Below are 17,651 nucleotides of genomic sequence, written 5' to 3' on the forward strand. Positions count from 1 at the left end.
TTCCAGTTTAATAACATAATTTAAATAATAATTCATAATAATCAGTATTGACTTCAGTGATGTTGTAATTTGTTTTTTTTTTGAGAGAGAGAGAGAGAGAGAGAATTTTTTAATATTTATCTTTTAGTTTTCGGCGGACACAACATTTTTGTTTGTATGTGGTGCTGAGGATCGAACCCGGGCCGCATGCATGCCAGGCTAGCGCGCTACCACTTGAGCCACATCCGAAGCCCTGTAATTTGTTTTACAACTTCTTTGTTGTAATTTCTCCTTTTTCACTAATAATTTTATTTATTTGGGTCCTTTCTCTCTTTTCTTTCATTATTTTGCTAAGGATTTTTCAGTTTTTTTATCTTTTATAGAATCAACTCTTTTTTTATTCATTGATCTTTCGTATTGTTCTCTTGGCCTCTATTTAATTTATTTCTGCTCTGATCTTCATCACTTCTTTCCTTCTATGGATTTTGGAGTGTTTTCCCTCCCACCTTGTTTCTCTGAGATGTTGAGATGCATCATTAGGTTATTAGAGGTTTCTCTGTGCATTGTAGACTTTCCTCTATTAACTGCTTTTCCTGAATCATAGATTCTGATAACGTTGTGTTTTCATTTTCATTTTATTCTAGGAATTTAAAAATTTCCACCAGATGAGAAACTGATGCCCCTCCTATTTTCTTCTGTGACCACTCTTCATTCAAAGTTTATTCTCTTTCTGTGTGTTGTATAATTTCTATAGTTTTTCTTGCTGTGTGTTAACAATTTCATTCCATTATGATTTGATAAGGTGCAAGAAAATATTTCAATTTTTTTAAAAAGAAAATTTTCCCTCTGATCCTGAGGATCAAACCCAGGAATACTCTACCCCTTAGCTGTGTCCCCAGATCTTTTGTTGTATTTTGTTGTATTTCTTTATGTGTTGTCCAGGCAGTCCTAAAACTCCCAATCCTGCCACAGCCTCCCAAGTAGCTGGTAGTACACATCTATGCACTGCTCCCAGCTTCGAATTTGTTAAGACTTGTTCTGTAGCCTAAAATATGTTCTACTTTGGAGAAACCTTTCATCTTTTGATGAAAACAATGTGTATTCTGTTGGAATTGTGTTGATTATTTTATAGATGTTTGTAAGTTCAGTTTAACTCTGATGTTTCTTTGTTGATTTTTTTTGTCTTTATTGATTAGCTGTTTTTTTGGTGAGAGTAGGGTATTAAAATCACCCATCAATATTCTTGGGACTTCTATCTCCCATTATGTGCAGTAATGGCTTTTTAATGTAAAATAGGATGCTCTTATGTTCATTGCACATAGATTTGCAACCATTATATCTTCCTAATTAATGGATTATTAACTTTATTAATATGAAATGACCTTCTTTGTCTCTTTACCAAGTTTGGCTGTATTCTGTTTCATCACATATGAATATAAGTACTCCTCTTGCTTTTTTCATTCCATCTTCTTTGAACATCATTTTCCATCTTTTCACTTTCAGTGAAGTTAGTCTTTCCTAGTAAGGTTACTTTTTTTTTTTTTTACAAGCATCATATTACTGGGTCTATTTTAAAAATCAGGCATCCAGTCTGCATCTTTTCATTGGAGAGTTAAGATCATTGATATTCAAGGTTATTTTTGAAAGTTCCTGTGATTTTGTTGTTGTTCCTTGGATTACTTTGAAGATTCTACATTTATTTGTTTTTCCCTTATTCATCTTAGTCATTAATGTTGATTTTATCGTAGTTCTTATTTGCTTATCTTCTAGTGAGGTTAATTCTTCACTGTGTTCTCATGATTGCTTTTATCTTTCTTTTCTGGATTTAGGATTCCTTTAAGTATCTTCTGTAATGCTGCTGGAGTGATCATTAATTTCTTTAGTTTATACTTGGAAAGTTTTTATTTTTCCTTTGATTCTGAAGGAAAACTTTGCTGGATATAGTTGTCCAGTCTGCATTTATTTTCTTTTCAGGATTAAAATACATAATTCCATGCCCTCCTGGCCTGTAGAATTTCTGCTGTGAAATCTGTTACTCTTTTATATCTGCCATAATTTATATATGACTTAGCATTTTTCTCTTGCAGCTTTTAATACTCTTTCTTTGTTCTGTATTTTTGGCAGATTAACTATTTGTCATACAGAGGTTTTATTTTTTTCTTAAGATGTCTCTTTGGGATTCTAAATCTTCTATAGCTGGATATCTATTTCTTTCCCAATATTTAGGGAATTGTCTGCTTTTATTTTACTGAATAAGTTTTGTGTACCGTTGCATTGTAACTCATCTCCATTGTCTCTTCTGATATGTTTGATCTTTTAATGATGTCCCAAACGTCTTGTATATTTATTTTTTTTTTCTTTTTATTGCTGTTGCATTGTGATACTTCATCAATCTTGTCTTCAAGCTTTGGTGATATTTTTTCCACTTGAACTAAACTGTTGGTGAGGCTATCTACTGAGATTTTTATTTGACTTACTGAGCTTTTCGTTTCCAAGATTTGTTTGGTTCTTTTTCAGAATCTCTCTCTTATTGAAGGGCTTTTTCATTTCTTGCATTGTTTTTCTTTATTCATTCAACTATTTATTTTATCATCTTTCAATTAGTTGATTCTTTTTAAAAGTTGATTCTTTGGCTTTTCATCCCCTTTTTTATCTTTGGAATCACTTTTTAGATAGTCAGGAGCTTTTAGAGGAACCATGTTTTATTGTTTTCTTATTTCTTGTATTTCTCTGTTAAAATTTTTGCATTTGTTGGGAAGCATATCTCTTCCATCATGATGTGAGGGTCTTTTAGTAAACAGACTTTTTTTTGATGATGTGCTGACGAGTATTAGTTTGTATTGGAATGTTGCACTTAGCTCCAAATGGACTTGGTGGTATAATTTCTTTGTGATTTCTCTGTGTTTAGTGGATTTTGACACAGTTGTACCTTGATAGAGACTCAGGCTTGATTTTTTTGTAGGTTTCAGGAGAGTAGGATCCGTTTAGAGTAGTTCATGCAGGTGTGATGTTGACAGTGAAGTATTAGAGATGTACACTCTGATTACTCCCCTAGTCTTATCCACAGTGTGCAGTCTAAAAGGTTCTATGAGAATGACTTAAGGGAAGCAAGATCCTTTGAAGGTCCTCTTTCTCTATACTTATCATCTAGTTCATTAGATATTCAGATTTTTAAAAATGTCTGAAGAAGTTTGAAGTTCCTATATAAGAGGTGTGGTATCCAAAAGAGTTGTTATTTATGGGTGCTGTTATTATACTGAATGTCCAGGAGAGGGACTTTAGATTCTTGTAACCCTGCCAGATTATTCTGGTTTTCTCATACATTCATTTGCCATGGTTTGAATGAGACTAAGTTTTTCCTAGAGTAGGTTGTGGTTTCTCTCAACAGGCGTGGTGGTGTAGCTTAGTGGCAAAATACCTGCCAGGTACTTGAGTTGCCAAACATGAATTCTCAGAATAACTTAGAAGAAAACAAATAACAGTAACAACAACATAAAACACAGTAAAAACCAAGTAAAAGAAACAATAGGGAAGTGTAAAAAATAATATAGAATTGATTAAAATGTTAAAAGTTGATAAAGGTAAAATTAATAAAACAATAATAGTGAAGAAGGAGAGACAGGGAGGAAAGAACAAAGAAAAATTTCAAACAAAGGAGAAAAATACATAAATCCAATTAAGGCGTAGAAGAAAACAGCTGTAAACAAAAATGAGAAATAAAATTAATAATAGAAGTTAAAATACATGGGGGAGAAGAAGCCAAAAGTTCCTTCTAGCCTGGTACTTGAGTTGAAGATTCTTTCCACGGCTTATGTGTGTCCCATCTAAAACCTGTTGTTTCCTGTCAGCTCACATTAAACAAATTGAGTGGTATTCAAGCTGTGCTTTGTGTTTCTTACCAGGCAGGGTCAGGGAATGTTGTCTGTGCCAGCATTGTATTCTCTCCACAATTTTTTTGTATGTGCAACCAGGTGTGTGGTGTATGTTGGAGCCTCCACAAACCCTTCTTGCTTTTAGCAGTTTTGTTATAGATTTATATGACAAAACATATAAATCTATGAACATGAATGATGTTATGCATAACTTATTGGCTTTTGTAACACTGTAGTCAATACAATTTATGTGTATACAAATATGAATGGTTAATCATTTAAAAATCTAATTTTAATTATTTTAATTGTTTAATTTTTTGAATATCAGTTTACTTATCCAGGGTGCTATGAAACAATAACTAACAAAATAGGGGTTGGTAAAATAAATACAATAAGTGTATTACATATTTATCTGTGAGAACTATTTCAAATTGATAAGATTATTCATAACCCAAAGAAGTTTAACTTTGATGGACTGATGTTAAATTAGGGTTTTTTTTTGTTTTGTTTTTTGTTTGTTTGTTTGTTTTAATTTGGGTGATTTTAGGAATGCCTGCCAGAGACAGATTTTATTTGTGATAATTAGAAATTTAATTCAGATTTCCTCTTTAATTTTTAAAAATCTTTGCAAAATTAAGCTTATATTTTAGTGAGTAAACTGTCTTCAAGATTATTTTTATCATTAAAAAGATAGTCATAATACAAAGTAAATACAGTTACAATACAAAACTTTCCCATCTTTTTTTTAATATTTATTTTTTAGTGATAGGTGGACATAATATCTTTTATTTTAATGTGGTGCTGAGGATCAAACCCATTGCTTCACACATGCTAGGCGAGTGCTCTACCACTGAGCTCTAGCCCCAGCCCTCCCATCTTTTTTAAGAATTGTGTGTTTGGAACAAAATCTTTTAAAATATTTTTTTCTTCTTCCTCTTGGATATAGGGAATTTATTATTTATACTTGATAAATTGATATTGATAAATTCAGCATCCTGTAAATGAAGTACCAAGTATGCACCAAGTAACTAAGTAACTAAAATGTGCTTGAATATGATTCTATTTAAAAAGATAAGGCAGATTTCAGTTTTACAGTATCAATTTTCCAATTAGTAAATTAAATTTAATGTGCCAATATAGTTATTTCATTTGTGTTTTTTTTTTTTGTTTTGTTTTGTTTTGTTTTGTTTTGAGGTACTGGGAATTCAACCCTTGGTTAATCTACACCTGAACTACATCTCTAGACCTTTGAAAAATGTATCAATCTCATTTTATTTATTTATTTATTTACTTGCTTATTTATTTACGGATGGTACAAGGGGTTGAACCCAGGGGCAGTATACCATGTAGCTATATCCCTGACCCTTTTTATTTTTAGACTTTTAGTTTAAGACAGGCTCTCTCTAAGTTGCCCAGTCTTACCTTGAACTTGCTGTCCTCCTGTCTCAAACTTCCCATTAACTAGGATTGCAGGCATGTGCTACTAAGCCCAGCACCGCCCTCCCTCCACCTTTTTTTTTTTTTAATACTTTGAGACAGGGTCTTACTAAGCTTACCAAACTGGCCTTAAACTTGTCACTCTCTTTCCTTAACTTGAGTAGCTGGAACTTTTACTGACCCATTACTCTAAATGAAGGGCACACTTTTTTGACTTCTGGAAACTATTCTATTGTTATGTGCTCTTTCTTTAAAAAAATATATAGTACATTTTTGGGGCTGGGGTTGTGGCTAAACAGTAGAGCTCTTGCCTAGCGTGTGTGAGGCTCTGGGTTCAATCCTCAGCACCACATAAAAATAAATAAATACAACAAAGGTATTGTGTCCAACTACAACTAAAATAAATAAATAAATATTTAAAAATATATAGTATATTTTAAAGACTCTTCCCTCTTTTTATTTTTTCATTTTTTAAAAGCATAAGACAATAGGATTTATTCAAGTGGAGAGAAAAGAGACAGATCACTTGTAAGGTGAGAGGGACCCTATAGGAGTTGCTCCACTCTTTTCTTAAATGTGATTTGAATTGGAGTTGATAATTACTGACAAGAAGTTTTTCAGATTATAATTATTTTTGGATTTATTCTTAGAGTCTTAATTTTGCAATTTTTAAAAACTTGAATTAAAAAAGTCATGTTTAATTATTCTTTGTGTTCCAGATTGATTTTTGAATTACATTTCAGTTTCTTTAAATTATGTTGATTTTTAATGCAAGTTTTCAGCTAAACTACATTTGTTTTTCCTTATCAGTACCAGTGGTAAAATTTACATGACCATATTTCAGGTAAAATCAACTAACGAAGAGAGAAGTATTATGAAGGAATAAGATGAAAAAGTAAATTTTTATTTCTTGATAATTATGTAGAACTTAGGAGTTTCTTATGTTCAGAGAAAACAGGTATGGATTATATCAAGGGACATTTTAATTTACTGAAGAACATTCTGATGATAAAGAATATCAGAAATAGCCACAAGAGAAATATGATCTCTATAGTTGGAGATTTTTAAGACAAAGCAGGTAGCTATATGTCTAGATATCACTAGTGTATGTTTAATTAGTCTCTTCTAGTACAAACTTAATGTTTTTTGTCTTTGTCTTCTCCTTCCCCAACACTCTTTCTCTGTACTTATCATCTAGTTCATTAGATATTCAGATTTTTAAAAATGTCTGAAAAAGTTTGAAGTTCCTATGTAAGAGGTTTCTTTAGAATATATGGTATAAGAATTTGAGGAGGAAAGAGAAAAACTATAATTTTTTTAAATTTTTCAAACAATGATTAGATTAAATTTTATGTTTAGCATGAGATAGATAAAGAATAACTGTAAAATCTGTTGTTTCACAGGTACTGTGAGAATAGAGATGTTTCGAAATATGCAGAATGCAGAAATCATCAGAAAAATGACTGAAGAATTTGATGAGGTATAGCATTCCAATATTTATGCAGATTGCCTACTTATACTTTTAAATTGTTAACATGTTGATTATTTCAAGTTTTGTTTTGATTTGGTGTTTACTGTAAGAGAAGATATATATTACTTATTTATATTAAATATCAATCCATGCTACTAATTACAAAATTAATAGCTTTGGGGATTTGATTATATAGTGTGGAGGTAGCATTAAATAATGTCTGATGATTGATAAGGATAAGAAAATTAATATTATGAAGTAGAAGTTCATTCTTGACTTTTATTCTTGAAAACTTTCTCAAATTCCCAAATTTATAAATGCATCTCCAACACTTTTCTTCTGTGGAATGCTAGTCCCATTAAATGCTTTAGAGGAAAAAAGGTTCAGAGGTCAAAGAAATCTGAACAGGGTTCCATATTATACCTTTCTTAGTATCAAAGCACATTTTAGTTTTTAAGATTCCTAGTGAAGAAAAATCGGCTTAACTTTATTTGACTCAGAATTTTCCAGTTATTTGAAACAGAACGTTCTCTGCCATCCTATGTCTACTTGTGTGAATATGTGAAACTTAAAACTTCTGTGTTGGACATTCTACTTTAGGGTATTCTAATTTTCATTTAGAATACATGTTTTGTTTTTTTCTTCATAATCCCCTTTCCTATTTTCAGTGAAATATTGTCTCAAACAGTTTTTACATGGATTGTAAATGCTGAAACATTTTCAGTTTTACTTTTATATTTATGCTTTGGGGCACTGCTAATTGCAGTTTTAATATTATTCCTTTTGATTTAAATATGATTTCTATTTTCTGGCAGATGTTCCTTTTTCTTGACTTTCAAAGATTGCTTTTTTCCCCCCTCTTGAGTGTAAGCTTAGCTGTTTTTTTTTTATTGTTATTGTTACTAATTTTCAGTTGAATAAAGTAGTACAAACTCACCATAAAACAAATACACTCAAACATACATAACATCTTGGATGTCTTTCTCATCAGTTGTTCACCTTCTCTAAAGCAAGCTCAGACCAAAAATATTTTTTTTAAAGAGAGAGTGAGGGGGATAGAGAGAGAGAGAGAACTTTAATATTTATTTTTTAGTTATTGGTGGACACAACATCGTTGTTTGTATGTGGTGCTGAGGATTGAACCCGGGCCAGGCGAGCGCGCTACCGCTTGAGTCACATCCCCAGCCCCAGACCAAAATATTTTACATGTAATTTTTTACAGAAACATTCTGCTAGTGTCTTTTCAACTATATTAGTACCATGTTAGGAACTTTACATTATGCTTCATTCATATGTATATCCATAATTCCTTGTTCTCGATTTTGTAATCCCAAAAGCCTTTGACATTGTAAAGTTTTTTGGTTTTTTTTCCCACTTAGGTAAGGTTATTTACAGTTTTGATTTCTTTCAGCCAGTGTGAGTATATGTTTTACTTAATTCTTGACTTGGTACTAGTCAGATTTCTTTCTTACAAATTCCTGAGATAAACCTACGAAAAGGAAAGTTTTGGAAGTTTCAGTCCATGATCTGCTGACCCTGTTATGTTTGGGGCTGTGGTATGGCAGCAGTGCATGGCAAAAGCATTTATCTCATGTTGGGAGCAAAATAAAGAGGAAGAGGCTCACTTTCCCTTTAGGGGCATGCCTCCAGGGACCTAAGAGCTCTGTCTTGGCCCCACCTCTTAAAAGATTCTACATCCTCCCAACAATACCAGTCTGGGAAACAAGCCTTTAAAACAGGAACATTTAGGAGACATTGCAAATACAAACTGCAGCAAATATTCCTGGAAATATTTAATTAGAAGGGCATGCCACAGATTCTGTTTGGATTGTGTTGGACTGTAAGGCATTTGAACTTACATGAAGTTAACTTTCTAAAACTAACAAACCTGGATTTTAATATATTACTGTTGGGCTTCTTTTCGTCAAAAAAATAAACTGGTTATTTCAAGAGCTTGTATGTGCCAAACAGTAGGTAACAAAATCAAGTTAACATGTAATTGGGAAGTTGCTTCATCAGCTGCCAGAATGATTGTACTACACTAGACTTGTATCAAAGGTGATTCAGATCTCAAATTAAAATGTATTGTGTATCTTGGACCTTAAGAATATTAACACTTGATGAAAAGATTATTACAAGTTTTTGAGATAATAGTTCCCAACCTTTGTTGCATATTGGTGTTATCTGGGTATCTTTAAAAAGTACTGGTATCTGTCTCTGCCACATCCCCAGATATTCTGATTAATTTGTAAAGTGTGTGATCTTGGCATGAGAATTTTTAAAAGTTCATAAGGATTCTAACAAGACATCAAAGTTTGAAATTACTGGTTTAAGGTAAATAAAAAGAAGAAAGCCAAGAATTAAATTATTAAAACCCTTCACGTGTGAGAACAGTTAGAGGGGGAAACAAATGAATATATTGTAAAAATGAATGTGATAACAAGAAATTGTTACTTTTGTTTATTTATTTTTGGTAGTTGGTATTGAACGTGGGGGCACTCTAGCACTGAGCTATATTTCCAGCCCATTTTATTTCTTAATTTTGAGACAGGGAGTGTCTTACTACATTGCCAAGGCTGTCCTCAAACTTCTGATTCTCCTACTTCAGCCTCCCATAAATTTCTGGAATTACAGACCTGCACCACATCCAGCTCAAGGAAAAAATCATTACTTTTGTACTAAGATTAAACAACTAGAAGAAGATGAGAAATTCATGGAAATAAAGGTCATGATATGCCAATACGGTCATATATTCAGAATATATTAAAAGGTAGTTAACTGTTACCAAAAGTGATAATCAATATGTAGCAAATAAAATTATTTTAAAAGGATTTATTTCATTTCTCTAAATATTTTTTCCAACATTTGAGATAGTGATCTAATCAAAGATTGCTTTATTTTTTTTTAATCATTTAAATCTTTTTCCTTTTTGGTTGTACAACTGTTTGGTTATACTAGGAATGTGTTCATTTAGAGCAGAATTATTTATTAGATTATCTTCTAAGGCCATCTATTTTATCTTCAGTAATTTTAGGAAAATATTATTCTTTTTTTTACTCTGTATATTCCCAAGAACTTGGGTTTAAATACTTGTATATTACTAGATATACCATATTTGATTTTTTTCCCTTCAAAATACTTTTTTGGTTATTTATTCCCCAGGGGATATGGGAGGTTATTTTTGGTACATCATGTTTTAGAGTAATGTTTTTTAAAAGATCTGAACTGTTAAATTCGAACTGTTAAATTCAAACAGTGGTTCTCAAAAGAGTAGTCATTATTAAAATATTATTGAAATAAATATATTATAGCAAAGTCAGGTGAAGATGATCACCTAATCAAATACAGATAGATTTTACAGGAAGTGGTCTAAAAATCTATGTTATTGCCTGAGAAGTACACTAATGTTCCTATTCTTTATTACAAATAGTTTGTTAATAAACTTTTTTAAGCCCTACAAACTTGCACATAGCCAAAGTGCTATCAACCTAATTTAGAAATAAATTAATTCCCAGAGCATTCTATGGCTCTTCAGTTTATAGCTAAGTATATTTGGTTCTTCTTGGAATCAGCCGTTGGAAGCTAAGGCAAAATATAATATTTGTTTTCCAGATTATTAGCACTATATTTATATATATGAACTTTTAGGTATGTTTTACCAAGATCAGCTAATATAGTTTTCATATATTTAAGTATGCCTTGTATATAAGGAAATATTTGTAACACATTTAATATATTCACTTAGTCCCTTTAATTCTTTTTATAAATTGTAAGATTATGTGGTGATTTTCTATAATGATTACAAGTTACCCTGCAGCTTTTTTCTCTTCTCATTTGTTATCATATGTACTTTCCTAGTTTTTTTTTTATTTAAAGTATGGAACTTCCATATTTTTATTTATATGAACAGTTATTTAATCAAAGGGTTAAAATGTTAATAAGTATAAAAGTGGTTAAATAGCACACAACCTCAGAAATGTAAAAGAAATGATGCAGAGTGTAGAAGAAAGGTCAAATTATTTGCATTCTCAAATACAGTCTCTTAAATTTTTTTATTTATACATTCTATGAAGAAAGCATTTTTCAGCCTTCGAACCATCTAATAGTGAAAATTTGGGATAAAGTTAATTTGACATATAAAGTTTCTCTCCCCTCTTTGCCCTGTTGCTTACATTCTTCTCAAAGAGTAGCTAGATTTCTTATGGGAAGTATGCTTAAGTAACTGGTAATTATTTCACATTTTTCCCTTTTAGTTGTGGTCTATGTCTAATTTTAAAGTATCTGGTAATTTGAAATAAATAGATGAAAGGATTTATTTTCTTTCCACTCTTGGTACGTAGAAGACTGAGTGTGTAATCCTCATGTATTGTAATAAGGTATAGTTTGCAGCATATATTGTTATTCATAGAATTAAGTGTATCTATTATTGTATTAATATTATTCACATAAAAGTAATCTTTGAAGGTCAATGAAGACAAAAGGGATATTTTACATACTTTTAAAATTAAATATTTTATTTAAATGCCATAATTACATGTGTTTCAAAATATTACAGTCGTATCAGTGCAACCACATGCCGTATTATTCATTTGTTGATTACAAATATTTAAGGTTTAGTTTCTGTTTTTTTCTTTGTGTTTAGTACTTTTGTTTTTTGTGGGGAGATACAGAGTATAGACTATAAAAATCATTGAACTTACATACATAATTTACAGTAAGTGAATATATTAATAAGGAGTGCCATTTCTACTGTCTACCGTCTTCAGTATTGAACTCATTACTCTTTCCCTTGGGATACTTGAAATATAATTTGTGTCTACCACAATGATCTGAAACTTAGACCCAATGAGGGAATACTCAGCAATAATACCTTAACATGTTTAATAGTTATGAAACATGCAAAATCCAGTGAGACATGAAAGGATGATTTAACTATGTAGGGTGTGAGGTCTTTACAAACTAGATTTTGCTTTCTTTCTATTATTATTATTATTATTATTATTATTATTATTATTATTATTATTTTGTAGAATCAGGAATTGGACCCAGGGCCTCACACATGCCTGACAAGCACTCTACCACTGAGCTATATCCCCAACCCTGAATATAGATATTTAAAGATGAATAAAAATTCACCTGAAAAACCTGGAGGGAGTTTAATGAGGAAAGTTTAGAGTGCTTGAGGGGAAACAAAAATGAAGCTGAATCAAATCATTAATAGTCTTGTGTACCACACTCAGGAGATTGGCCTTGATGTTAATAAATTAGCCATACTGTAAACATTGTTGTTCTCCTAAGTATACTAGACAGTGTTGTAGGTAAGTGCTAAAGAGTCAAAGATGGGAAAGCTATGTGATTTGAACATAATAAAAATCTTGTGGCGTTTGACTTTTCAGTATTTGTGTAGGATATGTGAGTATGCCCTTGACAAATTGAAGAACTCATTTATTGCCAATACTACCAAAATGATCACTGGACTCCTCTAGTTTATCCCAAAGGTATCAGTATCCCAATTTTTATTGTTGTTGGCCCCCCCCCCAATAAATCTAATGATAGATTGTTTCCCACTCTAAATGAAAGGTTTGTCAAGATTCATGAATAAGAGTAAAAGAAAAACATTTGGCAGTATCTCATTTAACTAATTGATAACAGTTTTGGGCAAGACATTTAAAAGGTATGATATTGGCATTCATTGTTGCTTTGATTTTATATATTCATTTCTTTTTAATTTTTTATTTTAATTTGTTATGTATTACAGTTCATATTACACATATAGAGCACAATTTTTCATATCTCTGGTTCTATACAAAGTATATTCACACCATTCGTGTCTTCATGCATGTACTTAGGGTAATGATGTCCATCTCATTCCACCATCTTTTTTACCCCCTTGTTCCCTTCTTTCTCTTTCCTCTATCTAGGGTTCGTCTAATCTTACCATGCTGCCCCTTTCAATCTCACAATGAATCAGCCTCCTTATATCAGAGAAAGCATTTAGCTTTTTTTTTTTTTTTTGGCAAGCTTCACTTAGCATTATATTCTCCAACTCCATCCATTTACCTGCAAATACCATGATTTTATTCTCTTTTATTGTTGAGTAATATTCCATTGTGTATATATACTACATTTTCATTATCCATTCAACTACTGAAGGGGGGCGTCTAGGTTGGTTCCAGAGTTTAGTTATTGTGAATTGTGCTGCAATAATATTGATGTGGTTGTGTTCCAGTAGTATGCTGTTTTGAAGTCCTTTTGGTATAGACCAAGCAATAGGATAGCTGGCTCTAAAGGTGGTACCATTCCCAGTTTTCCAAGGAATCTCCATACTGCTTTCCATATTGGCTGCACCATTTTGCAGCCCCACCAGCAATGTATGAATGTGCCTTTTTCCCCACATCCTTGCCAACACTTACTATTGTTTGTATTCTTAACAGTTGCCATTCTGACTGGAGTAAGATGAAATCTAAAGTTTAGTTTTGATTTCATTTCTCTAATTGCTAGTGATGTTGAACTTTTTTATATATTTGTTGATTGATTGTATATTACCTTCTGAGAAGTGTCTGTTCAGTTCCTCAGCCCGTTTATTGATTGGAGGATTATTATTATTATTAGTTGTTGTTGTTTAGCTTTTTGAATTCTTTATATACTCTAGAGGTTAGTGCTCTATCTGATATGCAAGTGATAAAAATTTGCTCCCAAGCTGTAGGCTCTCTGTTCACCTCACTGATTGCTTCTTTTGCATTTTTGTTTGAATCCATCCCATTTATTAATTCTTGATTTTAATTCTTGCGCTATAGGGAGTTTTATTTAAGGAAGTAGGGGCCTAATCCAATATGATGGAGATTGGGGCCTACTTTTTCTTCATTTAGATGCAGGGTATCTGATTACTAGTTCCTTGATCCACTTTGAATTGAGTTTTTTGCATGGTGAGAGAGAGGGGTTTAATTTTGTTGTGTATGGATTTCCAGTTTTCCTAGCAAACATACCATTTGTTGAAGAGGCTATCTTTACTCCAGTATATGTTTTTGACACCTTTGTCTAATATAAGATAACTGTAATTATCTGGGTTAGTCTGTGTGTCCTCTATTCTGTACTATTGGTCTACCAGTCTATTTTGGTGCCAATACCATGCTGTTTTTGTTACTGTTGCTCTGTAATACAGAAGTTCTGGTATAGTGATGCCACTTGCTTCAGTCTTTTTTCTAAGGATTGCTTTAGCTATTCTGGGACTCCTATTTTTCCAGATGAATTTCATGACTGCTTTTTCTATTTCTATAAGGAATATCATTGGGATTTTAAATATAATGCTTTTGTTAGTATGGTCATTTTAACAATATTAATTCTGCCTATCCAAGAACAAGGGAGATCTTTCCATCTTCTAAGGTCTTCTTTAATTTATTTATTTAGTGTACTGTGAGAGGATTTGTCACTGATATACAGAAATGCCTTTGATTTATGAGTGTTGATTTTGTATCCTGTTAATTTGCTGAATTCATTTACTAGTTCCTTAGTCTGCGGCTAAGGAAACAAATCACCAAAGTTGATGATTAAAGAATGAACATGAATAAAATATTCTTAGATATCCCTATCATCATTTTTAGAATCATATTGAAAATAGTATTCTTGTGGTGACTTATTCATTTGATCAATAAATATTTGAATGTCTTTTACATTCAAAGTGTTGAGGATATAACACTTGAATGCACTAGACACAAACCCCTGCCCTCGCAAAATTTTTATTTTAGTTAAGAGGAGAAAGCCAAAGAATAAACACCTAGGCAAAATACTGTAGTATGATAGATGGCAATAAATACTGTGCAGAAAAATAAAATCAGTAAGAGATTGGCCCAAAAGGGATGATTTAACATAGTACATTCAAGAACACCTCTCAAGAGTGTGACACTGAGCAAAGACTTGAAGAAGATGATGCCTCTCATTAAACTCATATCTGAAGGAAGAGAAAACAAGGGCAAAGACCCTGAAATGGAAACATACCTAGTGTATTTAAAGGATCATAAAGAAGCTAGTGTGACTAAAACATACTAATTGACATTTCTGTATTTAATTGTTATGTCTTTAGGACATTTTGAAACTATTAAACAATTTCTCAACTTTTTTTTTCTTTAGGTGGTATTAACTTTTTTTAGTATATATTTTTTCATTGTCGATGGATCTTTATTTATGTGGTACTGAGAATTGAACCCAGTGCCTCACACATGTGCAGCAAGCACTCTTCCACTGAACTATAATCCTAGCCTGACATTAACTTTTTTACAGCATTAAAATAGTTGTCTTGTAAAACATCCCACATTTTTTGTTTCCCAGATTTTTTTCTTTCTGTATTATTTAACATGTTCCTATGTCCTTTTTGTTCTTTCATTGAACGTCAGGTCTAAGGACCTCCTTAGATTAGATTTTTTTCAAGGAAATTCATTGGTGAAATTTTGTGTGCAATATATACCAGGGTATTGATTAGCAGAGCTAAAATTGAGCCTTGTTTAAGGTGAATTGCATCTCTTTGTAAAATTACATTTTCTTTTTTTTTTGCAATTGCCAAATAATGGTTTGACAACCATTGAAAATTGGCCAAATAATGCTTTCAGTGTTCATTAATAATCTGTTCCTAAAACTTTGGGTTTATTTTAAATCTTTAAATCAGTGTGGCCTGAAGTCTGGAAATTGGATATTCTACATAAAATGTTTTGAATTAAAGTGTGTCCCATCTATTCTTATGGGACAGAGTAATTGGGCATTCCTAAACAAAACTTAGTCCCCCTATTGAAAGAATTCCTCCACGCAAGACACTTCGCTGAGGAGAGTTCCACTTTATTACAAAAGGCTGTGGGCTTATATAGATCTAAGGAGAGATGGCAGGGCTTAGGTAAATCACGGCTCACTCATTTATTGGTAAGTTCCTCTAGATGTCAGTTCCGGAGCCCACGAAATTAGTTCTTATTGGGGCTAAGGTTTCCTGCCAGAGAGATTTGAAATTGACGCCAGCGTGAGAGTTCACACTGGTGGGAACTTTTGGCACCAGTGAAAAAAGGGGAAAATAGGAAGAGAAGGTCCTTAGGCGCCATGTTGGCTTTTTTTTTTTTCCTGGGGTGCGGCTGCCATTATACTTTTTCCCAACACCTATCAGTTGTCAGGAACAATGAATTTTTATTTTCTGTTGTGTAAAATCCACCAGTCAACCAAACCAAAAACATAAAAGTTATTTTTGTGTGTCATTTAAACTGGTAATTGTATTTTTGCACTATTTCAATGTTTATCACATTCTTTCCATTATCTTCCTCACCATTGCTACTATCTTAAATTTCCTGCTCCATCTCTCATTTTGTTTATGAATATGTTAGAATGGTAAGTCTCCTTAGCTCTTTTTCTGTTCCTTTGCCTAATGACTGACTATTCTCTACATTGCAATCAGTTATTTCTTTATAAAGCTAGTTACTCACTTGGTCAAAATCATTCATCAGCCACCCACTGCCTCGAGAATGAAGTGTAACTTCCTTAGTTTCCTTTATGAGTCACTATGCTCCTGCCCTTATTTTGTTATTTTAATACTAGAAATTCTATTTTAGTTTATGAAACAATGTAGCTCTATGGTCCCATTAGTATGACTTTGCTAATTATATTGCTTACAATGCTTGTTCCTCTTGCCCACTTAGTGAGGCCCTAAGCAACTTAGCTCTGTTTCTAAATAAAATATAAAATAATAAAATATAAAATCCAGTGGGGCTTAACCCAGTGGCTTAACCACTGGATTCAATTCCTGGTACCAAAAAAAGGAGGGGTGGTGACCTTTGATCAATATACTATCATGTCATACTTACTATTCTTTTTATACTTTTTAGGACAGTGGTGATTATCCCCTTACCATGCCTGGACCACAGTGGAAAAAGTTTCGATCAAATTTTTGTGAATTTATTGGAGTCCTGATTCGACAGTGTCAATATAGCATTATTTATGATGAGTATATGATGGATACAGTAATATCCCTTTTGACTGGTTTGTCAGACTCCCAAGTCAGAGCTTTTAGGCATACAAGTACCCTTGCTGGTAAGTTACCAACATGTTCTTTCTTTTCCATTTGGTTTGTTAAGTATATTTTATTTCAGTTAAGCCTTCTTTAGAGCAAATATTAATTTAATACCAGTGTTCTGGAAAATAACATTCTGCCAAATTCATCTCAGTGATTTGTGTTATCTGTTAGGGTAAAGTTTAAGCCTATTTACTTATCTGGCATCTGATAACCTTAAAAATAAAAATGTGTCAGTAAATTTCTTTCTGAATGTGTTTTCCTACATCTTTATATTTTACAACCAAAATATTTTAAGAGGTAACTATGCCATATTCTTTGGTAAACCCAATTAATGATAGTGGAAATTCCAAATTGGCATTGTTTTTTCCTCTACTTAATTACATTGCTTTATGGCTTATTGTTTTATTGCAAATATTTTAAACAATTCTATCTAGTATAAAACAGATATTCTTTCTGTAACTAATGCTTTGCTAACTTAAACATATCTAGACCTAATGTCTCTAATATCAGTTCATTCAGGTACTAATATCAGTTCATTCAGATAATATGAAAAACTGATAAGTTTTTACCTTTGCTTTCTTCATTTAGAATTATTATTAACTTGTCAGCCAAGTATATTCATTTTTTTGTTTTCCCAAAAGATAATTTTATTAATTGAGTTAATTGTCTGTTTTGCCTCTACTACTTTAACTGTGCTTACCTAAAATGACTGTTCCTTTTCATTCATGTATGGAATGTGCATGTGAGAGCACATGTGTATATATAAACATATTTCAATATTCCCAACTTACATCTTTTTGTAGCAGTAACTTTGTGTATCTTCCATCTTATTTTTTACCATGACAAACCA

The 17,651-nt window shown here is 32.1% G+C and overlaps 1 protein-coding gene across 19 annotated transcripts in view; it reads left to right on the top strand.

The window, feature by feature from the left end:
- Window positions 1-17,651, top strand: part of LOC101960083 (endothelin-converting enzyme 1-like) — a 121,271-nt gene that overhangs the window by 39,851 nt on the left and 63,769 nt on the right. For 12 of the 19 annotated variants that reach the window (XR_013432531.1, XR_013432530.1, XM_078035896.1 and 9 more), the window contains 2 exons: window positions 6,692-6,768; window positions 16,614-16,818. Coding sequence is in view for 11 of the 19 variants with exons in the window: in XM_078035896.1 (XP_077892022.1) it covers window positions 6,692-6,768; window positions 16,614-16,818 (282 nt within the window). In the remaining 8 variants the exon portion in view is untranslated. The remainder of the gene's footprint in view (window positions 1-6,691; window positions 6,769-16,613; window positions 16,819-17,651) is intronic. The other 7 variants (XM_078035902.1, XM_078035908.1, XM_078035907.1 and 4 more) reach the window with 1 other exon arrangement.

This window comes from Ictidomys tridecemlineatus, unplaced genomic scaffold (genome assembly GCF_052094955.1).
Source record: "Ictidomys tridecemlineatus isolate mIctTri1 unplaced genomic scaffold, mIctTri1.hap1 Scaffold_130, whole genome shotgun sequence".
NCBI classification, from domain to species: domain Eukaryota; kingdom Metazoa; phylum Chordata; class Mammalia; order Rodentia; family Sciuridae; genus Ictidomys; species Ictidomys tridecemlineatus.